At 37.0% G+C, this 17,081-nt stretch overlaps 1 protein-coding gene across 1 annotated transcript; it reads right to left on the reverse strand.

Moving 5' to 3' along the window:
- Positions 1–14,060: 14,060 nt before the first annotated feature.
- Positions 14,061–16,868, reverse strand: LOC115919609 (monocarboxylate transporter 12-like). The gene is made up of 3 exons (XM_030973655.1): positions 16,673–16,868; positions 15,013–16,167; positions 14,061–14,727 (listed from the first exon to the last, which is right to left on the reverse strand). Exons 1-3 carry the CDS (start codon positions 16,866–16,868, stop codon positions 14,594–14,596), a joined length of 1,485 nt encoding a protein of 494 aa, XP_030829515.1. The 3' UTR covers positions 14,061–14,593.
- Between the last annotated feature and the right edge of the window lie 213 nt (positions 16,869–17,081).

The raw sequence follows: 17,081 nt of genomic DNA on the forward strand, positions 1-17,081 counted from the left end.
TTGTTTCTGTGTAAAGTGGAGCACGACTGGGGCGAGAAATGGCTCAGGATTGGGCGGGAAAATCTCCAAAGAGAGAAAATCGCCGATCAGGATGTCATTCCCCTCACATTGATCACTGGAGACAAAAAATATTGATAATTTAAAGACAGAGAAAAAAAAATATAAACAGAATTACTAGACATGCAGGACCTATGAATGATGGAGGCGGACTCGATAAAATATGGTCTAAGACAAAAACGGGTTGGCTTTTAAATACAATTGCATAGCATCTTGGGAGGGAAAAGTTGGTTTTATCTTCAAGATTTCTGTAGGTAGTTTCTCATCGTTTGCTTCGTTCAAGTGACATTAAGAATCGTATCAAGAAAGCAGGGACTGCTTTCCAAAGGCTAAATAACATATGGACTTCAAAAGGCATTAGTAGCCACACGAAGATGCAACTGTACCAATCACTCATCCTCTCTATATTGATTTATGGGACAGAATCCTGGACAGTTAAAAAAGTAGATAGCAACAGGCTTCAAGTGTTTGAAATGGCGTGCCTTCGTCGCATAATGGGGGTGACAAGACTAGATAAGATCCGTAACACACACATCAAAGAATCCCTCAACCTCGACCAAGATGTTATGGACAAAGTCTCCACTAAAAGACTCAAATATTTTGGCCACGTCCTAAGAATGAAACCCAAGATTGCCGTTGAAGGAAATGTCACAGGAAATCGACCCAGAGGCCGTCCACCCAAAAGATGGCTTGACTGCATCTCAGAGGACTGCAAAGCAAGGTCCATACCAAGGCTGACAGATGCATCAAGTAAGCTTTTTTCATGATTCTGTTGCAAGCAAATGTGTTAGTACGGGGGGGGGATTAATCTACCTTTATGATAATATCATCAATGGTGAATCTCGATACTTTCTGAATATAATTCTGTTGAAATCAAAGGGCTTTTGTTTCTACATTGGTATTTTATAGATTATTTTCATTGAAACTTTCAAATCTTCCTGATTATGTCGTAGAATAATTTCAATGCAATAGTAAAACGAAGGGATAATTAATTCCAACCAGGTGTATGTGATACATAATACTTTTAAGAGAGATTTTATATGGTCATGGTCTTGACCCTTTTAGCCCTATCAAATCACAATGTCGAGGTGCAGTCTTATTACATTGTTTTACGACATAATTGAGTTCATATGTACTTTGTACTTGTTTAAATATGTTCATATTGAAACGGACAAAGTGGACAAAATAAGAATGGGCAGTTACCTGTCTGCACAATGTTTGCCGTCCTCATCTAAAGGCGGCTCATTGTACAAGATGAACATCAAACCTTTGCAACAATCACCTGCGAGAGATGAAGACACGATGTAGAGTAAATTGGCTACAAGCTCATTATTCTTTAGTGGCGTAATGCAAGCTGTCATTGATGTTGAGCGTCACCCTTCTCGGGTTCGAACCATATCAGTTCGCAGTATTGTTAAAGCGGGACTACACTACTTGTAGCTTCTTGCGCCCTCTATATAATAAACAATGCCTTAGCGGTACCCGTTGGTCCCCAATGGTCCCATTTTTCTTATGTTAATTGAGAGCTGATTTGATGAGATAACCACCTGTCAGTACCCAGACAGGGAGGTCTAATCCCTCCTGGCCAAACTTGTGCAGATAGGCTTTAAAGTCTGAATAAATCATTTTTTCCTTCTCATATGGGTATCATTCATTCTTATTTTTCATTACAGCGTAGTTAAAATACATATAAAATGGACAAAAATGTATGAAAATAACTAAATTCAAGAAGATTGCCGCTCTGTACACATATATATCAATGAAACATTTCACGCCGCGTTGCCAGTTTAGAAACTGAAATGATAAGGTACAGTCAAATCATTCTTTTTCATAAATGGCAGATTGTACTGCATTGGTAATTGATTCAATTCGGTGGGGATCTTTGCTTTTTCTGCTCATGTACACCATGTAATTACTAGAATCTTGGATTAGAAGATAATGTTGAAAGTCACTCAAAAGTGACACTAAACAGCTATGATTGAAAACAGGAATACATAACAAGGAATGGCGTAATACGATTTTTTTTCTGTCTTCCAATTTAATTATCCAAAATATGATTAGATTCTGTAGCCAAAGTGACATTCTTATTCTTACCATTTCTGAGAGCAGACGTTGGAATCTCTATAAAGGTGTCGTTTCTTTCACCGAACGTCAGCTGGACATCACTGTCATTGATGGCAAGGTTGACGATCATTCGAAATTCTGGTAAAAAATTCATCAGAAATATTTACATTTTAAGCAAACATTGCAAAACGCAATCACAATAAACAAACAATAGATACATGAGACAAACGAACGAATAAACAAACAATCGTTACATTTCGGATCTTCTTTTATTTGTTTCGTCGTTTGTGGAGATTATCATATTACATTTGCATATGTTTTTACAAATTTATACAAAACAATTCATGCGTGATTAAAATACATGTAATTGAATGAAAAACGGAAACACAGACTGTTTTTCACCTAGAACAACTGCCCAAATACTATCCCATTTTCAGTCACCAACCTTGCGCATATTACCATCAGCTAAAGTTGTTGCCAAAAGTATGACAAGAAAATGGAGAAAGGATTTTGCAAGAAGATCGGATGCTAAGGAAATGTTTTTACGGAGTGGCCTCATTCTTGTTACAAAAATACGTAATTTATTATTATTATTTAACCGAACTTCGAAGAGATCGGTGAATTTATATGTTGGTATCTATTCTCCCGCTCGTGTGCGTACGTTTGTGCGTGTGTCGGTGTGTTTTCCGGGGTTTTTTTTTTTTTTTTTTTTTTGGGGGGGGGGGGGGTTATGTGCGTGATTATTTTTCAGCGACACAATAGCCCGAATTCACAAAGGAGGTTTGTCAACAAACCTAGTTTTATGTGCGTCATATGACGCGTTTTGACGCGTTTCAGACCGAGGTTTGTCTGAACCTTGGTCTGAAACGCGTCATATGGCCTAGGTTTGTCGACAAACCTCCAATGGCTTTGTAAAAGTGCCCATTTCTGATCTGGAATAGCTCCGCAACCCTTAAAAAAATGTATAGATTAATATTGCACTGGAAATATTTATTATAATCATTATCATTATTTAACTTGTTATCAATCAAAATCAAAAAACAATCACAATAAACAAATCATACACAAGATATTCAAGGCAGGCGGCAATGGAGAAATAAATATGCAAATAGCCCTTGATATATTTACCCCATGAAATATTAAATGTGGCTTAAAGGGATTATTTGCATGGCATATGAAGGGTTAATCAAACATGAGGGCGTCCCATACCTTTGACAATGCCGACATCATAGAAAGCGAGCTCGAGTGTCTGGTTGGTGACGTTGAGGAGGTGTTCCAAGAGGGTGGCTCCGAGGTATTCGATCATGAACGGTGTCGGCTTGGACCTGATTGGTGCGATGGGCTCGCAGTTTGGACCAAACAATGAGGGCCAGACCGACTCCATGTGAGAGAAAACTGTTTCCGCGTCTCTGGTCTATGTAAAAGATGATCATAAATATAATCATATACTGCACGTTGATGTAGAAGGATATATGCTCGTAATTTGTTGTTAAATGTTTTTCCCACTGTAGGCAATTGTGACCGATTCTGGTCTGTGCGAATGATTCTCGTTTATTTGGAATTACTCTCGTTTTTTTATTGTGGATATTATAACAATCGTTGAAGAATTAAAAAAAGAATACAACAACAACAACAGTGGTGAAAATTACACAAAAACAACAACAATAAACATTTGAGTAAGATATTGGTTACATAAGTGGTATTCTGGAAGCCTTGTTAATTATATATGTTATCTCTACATTGACAGAGTTCATGAGCTGAATAATGGTGACGTTATAACCCACATTTGAAATTAAAAAGTGCATTCCTCAAAGGTAGTTGAAACATCATATTGCTTCTGGTTTAAAATATTCTGTCAACAACAGAATATTAATGGCATTTACAGAGAATATTCTGTCAACAACACGTCATTTCTTTTGAACATGACCCTTACAAAAATGTCCTTTGATATTTCCTGTGGTACCTGTTGTTACCACACAAAATACCACAGGAATATCCGATACCACAGGTACTCTTGTGGTAATGTACCATAGACTCGTGTGGTAATGCGAGCGGCTTTGGTATCCATGTGGTCTTTTTGGTGTTTCATGTGGTACGAGTTGTACGTTACCACACAAATACCACAGGATTTCTGATACCACAGGTATCGCGGACGAGCCCGAATGCACAAAACCATTTACCCCAAATTCAGATCGAGAATAAAGTGCTCCGTTAGGGTAATAAGACAGTGTACTGACTGATATGTCCAAATTACCTCATTCAAGTAGTAAATCAAATCGAAGATTACATCCTGTGTATAGTTTGCCTTCTCGTTGGCTATCAGAGCCAGATAATCTGTAGTAAACATAAACAATACACATTGATTAGTCAACTGATTTTCGAATTATAACAATTTAACAGATGAATACTAGCCTCCAAATAAAAAATTAAATGATACAGAGCTGATATATCTGCTCCGACATCTGATATTTTAAATCGTTAATATTTTATCCATTGATTAATATTATTACATTGCCACGTTGATTATTTTGGTTTACAATATAGGTGCAGTAAGGAAAGAAAAACTTCCAAGAGTGGTAATATTAAAGATGGGATATCATCATCTTCCACCATTAACCTTGCGCAGGTATTCGACGCTAATATTTTGATCGATTTATCAGCTGGAAGCTGAAGGGGCAATAGTCTTTTATCGGAGAAACACTTAAATAATAAAGATTAAGACTGTAGGTCTGTCATCTAACCTTCCGAATTTAAAACCCCTTCGGTTGAATCACATGTGACGTTTGAATCAGTATATGACGTCACATTGAGCGCTTCTTGCGTTGTCTCCAGGATGGCAGTGAAAATGTCAGTTTCCACAATCGGTGTCTCAGTCTCAGGAAAACTGGTGGTGAGGCTAGTCGTCATTGGAATGTCGCTTGATCCTTGAAGAACGGTTGTTCCCGGTTCAAAGGTTGTCTGAAGTACAGATGTCGTAGGACCGATAGTAATCGGAACGGTCGTTGTAGGATTACTCGTTGTCTGAACAGTAGTTGTAGGAACAATGGTTGTCTGAATAGTTGTTGGAAGGTCAGACGTAGTTGGAACGGTCGTTGTAGAATAACTGGTTGTCTGAAGAGTTGTAAGGTCAGTAGTAACCCGTAAGGTTGTGCTTGGGTCGGTAGTAGTCTCAGCTATTGTTGTGGGGACAGTTGTAGTCAGAGCGGTCGTTGTGGGGTTGCTAGTAGTCTGAAGAGCTGTAGTTGTAGGATTAGTGGTGGTCAGGATGGTCGTTGTAGCATCTGTTGTAGTTTGAAGAGTCGAAGGAATGTCAGTTGTTGTCGGTAACGTTGTAGTGTAGATATCAACAACTGGACAAAATGTTGTAGAAGAAGCTGGGGATGTTGTTGTGACAGGAGCAGGAGTTATAGCCATACAAGGATAGGACCCCACGTTTACAGTTCGTTCTTCGTTTTTATCTATAACATAGAAAAAATGACAGTAAGAATTCTTTGGTTAATCAGTTCCATGCTTTCGAACACAGATAAACAGTATTCAATTTCTTGTTCTTTATACGCTTAAAGCACACAATAAAAGTCAAAATACAACAAAACACAAAACGCACACACGATAACCATAAGTTAGTTATATTGTAGACATGTTGTACTTTTACTTGTGTCCTCTTGTACATTATACACGTAGCTAATGTGTGAGCAGGCGCGTACATCGCTAAGACCAAGCTAATCCAACCTCCTTGCTCAGAGGTACGAATAGAGAACAGTCCAGGCAGTGGACTAAGACATACCTAACTCGAAATCAGCTTCTATTGGACTACTCCAGTGTTGTACGCCAGCGATCCACACGTAACTGTATATGTCAATGGCATATATCTTATGGTCCTTCCCTTTAAACGTATGCGAAAGCGTGGACGGGTCACCGGTCTCTTCGTCCTCTTGGGTCTTGTCAGTGACGTAGGCCCAAACACGGTAACCATCGACCTCGCCAGCGGCACTCGACCACGAGATCGTTATATCCTCGTCGACATTGGTTGCTAAGAGACATGGAACAAATCCAGGATCTGTAAAGAGGATGATGATAATAATAATAACCATCATCCTTATAATGATGATGATATAATACCCTACACTACACTACGACAGAATTGGCATCAAGGCACTCACATGTAAATGTATCCGTTGTTACTCCACCGCTAAACTGGTCTTCATTGACAGCAAACACAGTCACGTCATATTCCGTCCCGGAGTACAGATGGCTCAAGGTTGTGGATAATTCGGCCATAGCTACCTCAACGCTGGCGTGTTGGGCACCCGTAGAGGGCACCGCAATGACCTTGAACCCCGTGTAGGATGTGGATGGGGATGGGTAGGACCATTGTACAGTGATCGACGTCGAGTCGCTGGTTACTGTGGTAATGGTCACGTCATCTGGCACTGCAACATTTGTTGTGATATGAAGTAGAGGTGAATTCATTTTAATTTAATGCATATACAATATGCAGTGACAATACGACGGTTAACCTATAATTATTTAGTAACGTCATTGTAGGTCTACACGTGCAAGCGGGACAAATAACACTATGTACCAGGACAAACTGATTGGATGCACTTGGAACTAGTTCATCAAGGTAATACATGGATTGATAGAGCGGGGAGATAGGAGAGATGAGTGAAGAAACTGATAGTTCAGGAGGCACCATTTTTGGATGTGGGGAAAACAGACTAGAGAAAGAGTGAGCGTGTGGGGAGATGGGGAGACATAATGAGAAAGAGAGGGAGAGAAGGTCTATAAAATGTATTAGAGAGAGACACAGAGAGAGAGACAGAGAGAGAGAGAGAGAGAGACTCGTATATGCAGTAGAATATGCAGTGCAAATACGATGGTAAAACTATAAATATTTAGTAACATCATTGTAGGTCAAAAAGTGCAAGCGGAACAAATAAAATTATGTACAAGGACAGAGTGGATGCACTTGAAACTAGGTCATCAAAGAAGTGAGTGAATTGAATTGCATTGAATTATTGCATAATGTACATTATTCTCAGTATTTTTATGCCATGTTCTAAAATTGTTCCGTAATCATATGTAGAGTTATTCTTACCGTCATAAATAATGGGTGCTTCACATATATAGTGTAGTAAGGTGTCACAAGATATAAGCCCGATGAGCGGTGTTTCAAGGCTTGCCATTGGTCGAATCGTATAGCATCCGCTATCACACGCAGGGTATGGACCAATCACATAACGGGTCCCATCTGTTAAACTATTTAGGAATGTTTCGAAGATAGATCATAAAAGAACAACAATCGTTTATTGAACTAAATTGAATTAATTTCACTGTATATTGCACACGAAAGATTACAATATAATTGCTCATTGTAAAAAATTACATTTTAAAAATCTCACCGGATGAAATATCAGGTTACAATTAAACCTACGCTACAAAACATTTTTTCAGTCAAATATTTCAGAAAAATAAAGGAAGAATTAATTGTTACGATATAGAAGAAATGAGAATAATATGTCATGACGTATAGTATGAATAAATTGTTTTTATTTACGTAAAATGAACATTTGGGGAGAACCGTGCTATATTAAAGGTCAATACTCCCTTAATTCCCATATTATTTTGTTTATAAATGTTGATGAATATTGTCCTCGATGTGTTCATATAGGTCATTGTAACGTCGAAAAACGTGGTCGAAATTCGAACCAAGATCAAGAGAATAGCGTCCTTCAAAGAGAACCTAATAAAAAGCTCTGTTCTTTAATGAATTTTATCTTATGTGATGTATGTAGAATCGCATGCTTGGAATGCAAATATTAGCTATAATTATTTGCAAGGGTAGTGGAGAGCTCTCTGTTGCCCGCCCTTCGAAATCTCTCTCTTATCAATATCACTATAAGGATTAGTTATGTGGAACAAATTGAAATTGTCAGTTGTTATTTAAAAATGTAAAATTGAAGCTGCAACTTCCTTCTTCCTATCTTCTCTCTCGTCTTTTCTTCCTGTAACTGGCTTTACATTATATTATCTTTATATATCCTCTGTCCTCTGTAATTTGGATGTATGTACTATGTTTTTTTAATATGAAATAAGTTTGTATCTTGTTTATGCAAAGTATTTATTTGGGGATCATTCTCATCAAGCCAATTTTGGCTTTCATGATTCCCCCACTTCATTTTATCTTATGTTGATAATGAACGAACATGTTTATAGATTTGATGTTTTTTAAAAGAGAGTGAAATAAATAAATGAAATGAAATGAAATGAAATATTTCATTTTTTCCCCTTCTATTTTCTTCATATTGTCTTCATTCTGATTTTAAAATAAAACGCGAAAGAAATTATTCCCATCCTCTGACGATGACAAAACAAAGGAAAACAAGCTGAAATACAAAGCCCCCAAACCAAAAGCTCTCTGATGTATCAAGAATGGAAGCTCTTGTCCAGCTCAATCAAACGTATGGTCTTGTTTTTGTTTGAAAGGAAATTGCTTCCAATCGATATTAGGGACTTTTAGATTTGCGTGGACTGATACGTGTGACGTACATTCAAGGCAGTGTATTAAAAGGACGTCGACCGTAGCAATCCACATTGTCTTCGTGCAAATCTAAAAGTCCCTAATAATGTCTTCACCACGACAAGTGGTCTCACCATTTAACAGCGTAAAACACTATCAGTATCATAAATAAACATGTTTTATATACCCTCAAGTGTCCATGGTTGCTACGATTTTCCGAAGAAGCACACGAAGATGATCAGAGCTAACAAAACAAAACAAAACAAGCTAAAATAGAAAGTCAAGAAGCAGAGCACTTTTAATGCATGAAGAATTGACATCCTGTTCAGTCAAATTTATGGTCTTGTTTTCGTTTTGAGAGAAAATTGCTGTCAATCGTTAAAATTAGAAGTTTCCTCACCCCAACAACGTTGAAAACGGTAATGATCATGCCAATATTTGCTAAGATTTTTCGAAGAAACACAGACTGTTTATTTAGATGCCCATCATAATGAAACGATACACCCCGTTTTTTAATCAAAAATGCTCTATCGCCAATATCTGTACGTCACCAAACTCATAAAACGGCTCGATAACATGCGGGTCCTAATGAAAATAACAGTGTTGATACCATGTTGCTAATAAATACTGCTAATGGACTGTGAACAGGTACTTGTCTCGTGTCGTGAAATATAAGTAATTTGGATCAATTTCACCGCTCTTGGCCTTGTGGGGGATATCTCCAAATAAGAAGAATCAATTTTCCGTTATCATGATTGGCATGCCTCTTCTATCATGACTTTCGTTATCTTCGTCTGGTTAAAAGGAGGTCTGAAGTTTTCATTTTTATCATCATTGTTATTATTATTATTATTATCATCATCATTATTACTATTATTTTAGTTATTATTATCATTATCATTATATTATTATTATTGTTGTTATCATCATTAATATCATTATAATTATTGTCATTATTATCATCATTATTATTACTATTATTATTATTGTCATCCTCATTATCACTATTATTTGTTATTGTTTTTATTATTATCATTATAATATTATTATTGTTGTTATTATTATGATTAATATCATTATTATTATTGTCATTATCATCATCATTATCATTATTATTGTTATTATTAGTAGTAGCAGTAGTAATTTTATAATTTGTATTATTATTATTATTATTATCATAATCATTTTCATCGTCATAATAATGAAATATTTTTAATTTATTTAGCACGTTTCCAGTGGATACACAGCGCTTTGCCATTTCTGGGTCAGCGTTAAGGTTGAAATATATATGCAACCAACCAGTTAAAGTGTGAGTTAAATGAACGCCGCATGGTTTCAGAATAGTTATATTCTTCAAACTCTGTTTGAATTGTTCTGTTGTTAGTGATGATGTGGTTACAGAATAAAAACTTCCTTCGAACTCTATTTAAATTGTTTTACTGTTGGTGATGATAAGGTTTTTAGAATGGTTATTTTCTTCAAACTCTATTTAAATTGTTTTACTAATGAGGATGATGATGATGATGAGGTTTCAAAATGGATGTTTTCTTCAAACTCTTTTTTGAATCGTTTCACAGTTGGTGATGATTTCAAATGATGATGATCTCTTACCTCAAACTCTCGGCAACGTTCTGTTTCTCAGCATCAGTTTGAAAAACGGCTAGAGTTGTTCCTGGATGAAGTCCATCGCATTCCGTCTCAGCCAAGCTCCCTTCAACATCGTTAACACTTACGTAATAGCATCGAGATGAAATATAGACGAAGTCGGTCAGGCACGACCCTAAAGAATTATTGATCAATAAGACAAAGAACTGTTAAATACCAATAATATTACTATCTCTAACTTGAGATGCCTTCTGTTTTACAAGCCGTGTGTCTTTGTTTAAAGGTATCCTTTCTTCTGATGTCTTTGTAATATTCGCTGCTTTGTATTCATGGATATGTTTTAAACTTTTGTTGTACTATTTGCAGGGCCCCTCAAGTACAATACAATACAATACAATAAAGTCATTTCTATAGCGCTCTTACGAACTAACTGTTGTTTCACAGCGCTTTACATAAAAAGTTATCAAAGAATCTATTGTTGATCATGGTCAAAGAGGAGAGTTTTTAGACATTTTCGGAAGACAACAATGTTTTACTCACTGATGGGGTTGCCCTTGGTAAATAAAACAAAACAAAATAAATAAATCTATTAATTTACCCATTTATGTTTGACTGTTATATGGTTTACTTCTTATATGATAAATAAGTTAAATGGAACTAAATTGAAAATGAGAGAAATCTATTGTCAATAAATATTGATATTTGTATGAAATATATACAATGAATATCAATATCAAAGTCAAAGGATTTATTGTAATGACTCCCGAGACCCCCGATATGTTTTTACTTGTTATATGATAAATAAGTTAAATGGAACTAAATTGAAAATGAGAGAAATCTATTGTCAATAAATATTGATATTTGTATGAAATATATACAATGAATATCAATATCAAAGTCAAAGGATTTATTGTAATGACTCCCGAGTCTATTTATTATATTTTTCACCTAATAAATTATATTCTGTTAAAACGTGAGCCATTTACATTTATACAAAATAACTATATATTTGGAAAAAGAGAAATTAAGTCTTTCCATATAATATGGAACGCAGAAAGTCTGATGACGATTGGTATTAACAATCTATGACAAAATAATCAATCAACAGCAAATGATTATTTTTTAAACAAAGGTCACGGAAATTCGAAAATTTAAATTCTTCCCAACAAGAAAGGAACGGAATTATATCTTTGATTACTGAAAATAGCTGGGCTATAGGCCTAAAATCTCTAAATCTTCCATATTCTTTTCAAGAAAGTAGAATTTGAATACTTACCCGTAGTTTGTCCACTTATGCAAATAAATTGCAAAACGAGGATGAACTGAAATAAAAAAAAAAAATGAACGAGATCATTAATGCAATGTGAAAATTGATTAAAAGTAAAATATGGAGCCAAGAATTGAAATGCATCTCTTAAATAAATTATGGACTATAAGATAAACAAGAACGCCAGACAATAAAAGAAACAAATATTCAATCTTAAGCAGTTGAAGAAAAAAAATTCTCTCTGACTTCCGCAGAAGAGAAAACATATGATTTTTCAATTCGGTAAAACGCCTAGATTGATTATCATGATTATCCTCTTTCTTGCTTCTCATTATCTATTATCTATCAAACAAGCCCTCAGGCTGTTCTTCGACCAATTCAAAAATTTGGATTAGTGATATCTATTAGCTATTGAAGTTATGTCGAAATTGCAACTGATTATTTAAAAAGGATTGGCAATTTTAAGATTACATATAACCAACCGTATAATTGATATTTAGATATAAATCATTTTCCAAAATGTTAATAATAGTAATCCTACTCATCTATGGAAATACACGGATTCGGCGAGTACAAAATATGTACCAATTCTTAGAGTACACTTTGATGATAATAACTACTAAAAGAGGCTAGGAAGTAGATGAAAAATGAATCTACAATTGAATCGAGTAAGTAGATAATGTAAAATACAAATTTGACTTACGAGAAAATTTGCTGCAACATTTTTCGAATCCATTTTAGCCTTCACTTCGATCCGAAACCTATTTCAATTTTCTGCTCAGCCGAATGCAGAAGCGATATCGTCTGCAGTGTACTCGCCTTGGATCCGATCTGCGGTGCGCGGGACGGTCTTGAACTACATTAACATCATCCCATATCGATACGGCATGAGCGATGATGCGACATCACCATGGAAACGGTATAGACTTAAATGACGGGGGCTGCTCGGCTCGTCTCGTTGGGAGACCAATGTTGAGAGCGCCGTGGTGCAGTGGCGAAGCTACATAAAGACACGGGAGAAAATGCCCCCTCCCCTATATCCCCCCCCCCCCCCAACATAAAAATATCGAGTGAGCAAAACAAAATCAAAAGACAAAATCGAGAAAAGGAAGGAGGAAAAAGACGAGAAAAGAAGAGGCTGTGACCATGTCCAGCACCCTCCCCATAATCAGAAGCCTTGTAAGTTTACGTTTCATTTCCCAGGTAAGGACCAGTGCCCCCCCCCCTCCACTCGATCCAGTTTACGCCACTCCACTGCGATATTTGAAGTTTTCCACTGCACATGCGAAGGTCTCATTCAAAGTACAAAATTATCCAGGATGCGTTTGCATATTTCTATGTTTTATAATAGTTTATTTCATGAGGTAAATCGAAGATTAACAAGGAAAATAGGTCAAGGGATGTCGATGAATCCATATTAAGTGAGAAAAAAATTGTACTCATTTATTGGTAGGTTGTCGTTCATCTTTCACTGGCGAGCATCTAACAACTCAGTCTCGTTGAATTTATTTTGAATCTTGTTAGATTTTTTGTGAAAAAATTGTTCTCATTCTTATCACTACTCAATTGCTTATTTTCATCCGAGTAGAAGTAGTAACTCTCTTTCTCTCTTTCTCTCTTTCGCTCTCTCTCTCTCTCTCTCTCCCTGTCTCTCTCTCTCTGTCTCTCTCTCTCACTGTCTATCTTTGCTCTGTCTTTCTCTCTCTTTCTCTCTCTCTTTCTCTCTCCCTCCATCTATTTCTTATTTCACTGCAGACCACAATTGAATATACAAATCAAACGAAAGAACACGTGCTGAGAAATTTGAAAATTGTTTTTATTCACTACAAAATGAACAAAGTAAAAGATATTTTCGGGAATGATCTTCAGACCTGCAGAATGCAAGCTGCTACTACCACTACTAATACTACTACTATGGTCAGTGAATAAAGTTATCAAACATATTAAGCACCAACCAGAAAATCCATTGAAACAAAATTGCTCCTTCAAGGCTTCGAAAATATTCGCTATTCAATGATAACGATTTCGTTTGAAGAAAGAAAATACTTTACGCAAAATAAAAATTAGGTTCTTGGAAAAATATCGACCGAGCGTTAGTTAATTTAATGCAAATTGCAAACATTTGAGGGGTATCACCCTATCGTCAGTATAACAAGTACAGAAAAGAGCGATCATTTGATTCATCGTCCCTGTGCTACATTTCCTGCATTTTTATAGGTTATTATTGGGCCATGGTAAAAATTCTATCTGTTTTATCATGTCATGTATTTAACTCACTTGCTCTCCCTCCCATTTCTCTCTCTCTCTCTCTCTCTTTTTCTCTCTCTCTCTCTCTCTCTTTCGCCTCCCTATTCCGCTCTCTTTCTAGCTCCTTCCCCTTTCATCATCTACACTCAAACTCCTTGCTTTATCTGTGTTCCTTCGTTGTCTTTTTCTTTCACATTTCTCAACTTTTTCTCGTGTTTTTTTTTCTCTAGAGTTTTGTCTATCTTTCTCTCCTTCTCTCTCTCTCTCTCTCTCTCTCTTTTTACATCCTCCTTCCTTTCTTTTTTGAAAATAAATTTGACCTCTTCTTCTTCTCTTTCTCTTTCTCTCTCCGTCTCTTTCATTTCCCATCTTCAGCTCTTCTCCTTTATTTGTCGCTACTTTTTATGGGTAAGCCAGAAATACCAGTCATTAATATTTGTTTTCCCTTTTCTTTTTTGTAATACTTCCACAATCATATTTTTCTGTTTTCAATATTTATCTAGATATGCTATTGTTGCTTTCATAAAACATGTCTACATGCTAGTTTTAGTTCATTATAAGTTTACCTTTCTCTAATCAAAACATCGAGGCTCTTAGTGTCTCTAAATTCATATTATCATGAATTTTAAGAAGAGACTCAGATCTTACCAATTAATTATATTTTCTCTTAATTGATACATATCATTTCCGAAAGAAAGGAACATTGCAAATGCCATTTCGTACATACTTCAGAAAGAATTGGTTCCATAAACTTCATGAGCTTTCGTGAACTTCCAACAGAGCTTTACGGTTAAACTTAAAGTTATGATCGGCGATGCTTTAAAAAAATTCAACTAGGTTCTTGATCGGCATCGGAATTTTCCACCCAGCACCGGCTCGACCACCATGATGATCCCAGCAAGCACAAAAGCAAATCCTCCAGCATAGAAGACCACAGCGTAATCCATGAACAAGCCATAGAGGGCGCCTGTTTGGAAATAAATCCGAAAGCGTTAGGGGCGGGAGATGTTGAGTATGGTTTTAATAATTGTTTAAAATCATTGTAGACGAGGTTTCGGACGGATCTTAACATGTTTACCCTAACCAAAACTGGACAAAATAAAGCAGTAGCGTTTAAGACAATGATAAAATCTAATGTGGTAGTTCACCTGAATCTCATTGTCCCATACCAACTGCATTCTTGAAAAACTTGAATATGATTCTTAGAATGTACGATTTTACAATAATTATGATTTCGATATAAAGTTATTACCTGCAATTGGTGGTCCAACGAGAAATCCCAATCCTTGCATTTCGATGACGAACCCAAAGGAATAACCTAGTGTGTCCAGCCCCACAAATGCTACAAGCAAGGCAGGTGTCAGCGAATCCGTGGATCCGGCAATCAACGCAAAAAGAGAAGCAATAACGGCGAGGCTCAGGTATCCTGAAACTAACGGCACAATGAGGAGAAGAGCGCCCGCAAGAGTGCAGCTTGATACGTAACCCAACATCCGCCAATGTTTCCCGAGGACACGATCAAACACGAAGCCGACGAGGATCCTTCCAAGGGTATCCATGATACCCATGACCGAGAGGATGAAGGACCATTCATCCTCGGCGACACCAAGACGAATGGCATAAGATTTGAAGTAGACGTATGGTAACTGGTAACCTATACAAAGGACGAAGTTTGAGAGGGCAAACACCACCAGGAAGCGGTTATTCAGTAACCGCAACACTTTGTAGAATGGAGATATGCAGCGCCCGCAACGTCTGTCTACGTGGATCGACTCTGGCACTGCTACGGTGGAGGCCGAAGGTATCCTGTTAGAGTAGATGTCCATTGCTGCAGTATAAGGCATAATGCTTATCAGGGTCCGTGCATCCTCTGCTATGCTCACCCGCGTCACAGTTTCAGCTTTCAACGTATTTAGTGACTCCGCATCTTGGTTTTCTGCTGACTCATCGGCCGATGGTTTTGATGGGGCTGACAGTGATGCCGCAGACACATTTTTGCTGACGTTCCGACTAACATTTTGACTCACACTTCCAACAGGCAGGTACGTACTCAGTGAAAAAATAGAGTCCAGTTCCGTTAGCTCTATGTCGTTCAAACTCATCTCGTGTTCCTGTCTCTCAAGATCTTTAAGGTGCTTCTGGTAATCCTCAGGAGAAGGACGTTCAGGTATCAGCTTCGGGATGTAGGTAGCGCCGCATAGGCAGAGAGTAAGTTCCATGGCTCCCAGGACGAGGAAACCGTGTCTCCAACCGACTGCTTCGACAATGATCTGAACGATGGGAGCGAACATGAAAGTACCCATGCCGGAACCAGCGACCACAAATCCTGTAGCGATAGATCGACGCTTCTCGAAGAATCGACCGACCATGACAATACAAGGAAGGTAGCAGAGACCGAATCCAAAACCTGACCAAAAACATGGGGGAAAGAAGAAACGAATTTGGTAAACGCAAATAGTGGTAGATATTAAACAGAGGGTAAGTTCTTTGGTGCAAATAATCTTGGAGAGGTTGAAAACCGCCATCTTATACCAAATTACACTATCAATTTTTCAAAGTTCATAATCAATTTTTTGAAATGTCATGCACGCAATATGATACAAATCATATAACCTGGGCAAAGGCATGGGGAAATCAAGTTTTTGGGGATAAAAAGGGAAATTAATGGGATGAAAAATATATTCAAGCAATTGATAAATAGTTAGGCAATGACGTCACAAAATGAAAATCAAATTAGCATTTTGTGTAGTGATTTTCTAAGTTCTATAGTTTTTCATACTTTAAAACAAATTCATAACTTCCTTAAAAGTTATTCGATTTACTCAATTTCTGTTTGCTCTGTTTCTCTTGTTTTCCTGCATCTATCAAAATGAAATTATTTTTGGAGTGGACTTAGCCTTTAAGTCACGCACCTGTCAAAGCGCCGTATGTAAAGAAGAGGTAGTCCAGAGAGGGCGCTAGAGCACTTAGACAGAAACCTGCTGATGCCATCAAGCCTCCGACGATAGCAACAGCTTGGGCACCAAACCTACCAACCAAGGCACTGGCGATTGGACCTGAGAAGTAATAAATCAATTTCAAATACGATCGCAACAACTTTCGAAACATCAAGTTAAGGCAATTTCAATAGCCTTGTGCCGCGTCACCAATTGAAATTTACGAATATGACAATGACTTATGACGTAATGCGAACGTGAATGTGATTGGATATACAAAAGGCTATTGAAATTGCCCTCGATTGGATTTTTAGAAAGTAGTTGAGAAATAGAAGATCAAATAATTTAACTGAATAGGTAAAATAATGACCCCCTAACTAAGGTA

This window comes from Strongylocentrotus purpuratus, unplaced genomic scaffold (genome assembly GCF_000002235.5).
Source record: "Strongylocentrotus purpuratus isolate Spur 01 unplaced genomic scaffold, Spur_5.0 spur5_contig_865, whole genome shotgun sequence".
Taxonomy (NCBI): Eukaryota; Metazoa; Echinodermata; class Echinoidea; order Camarodonta; family Strongylocentrotidae; genus Strongylocentrotus; species Strongylocentrotus purpuratus.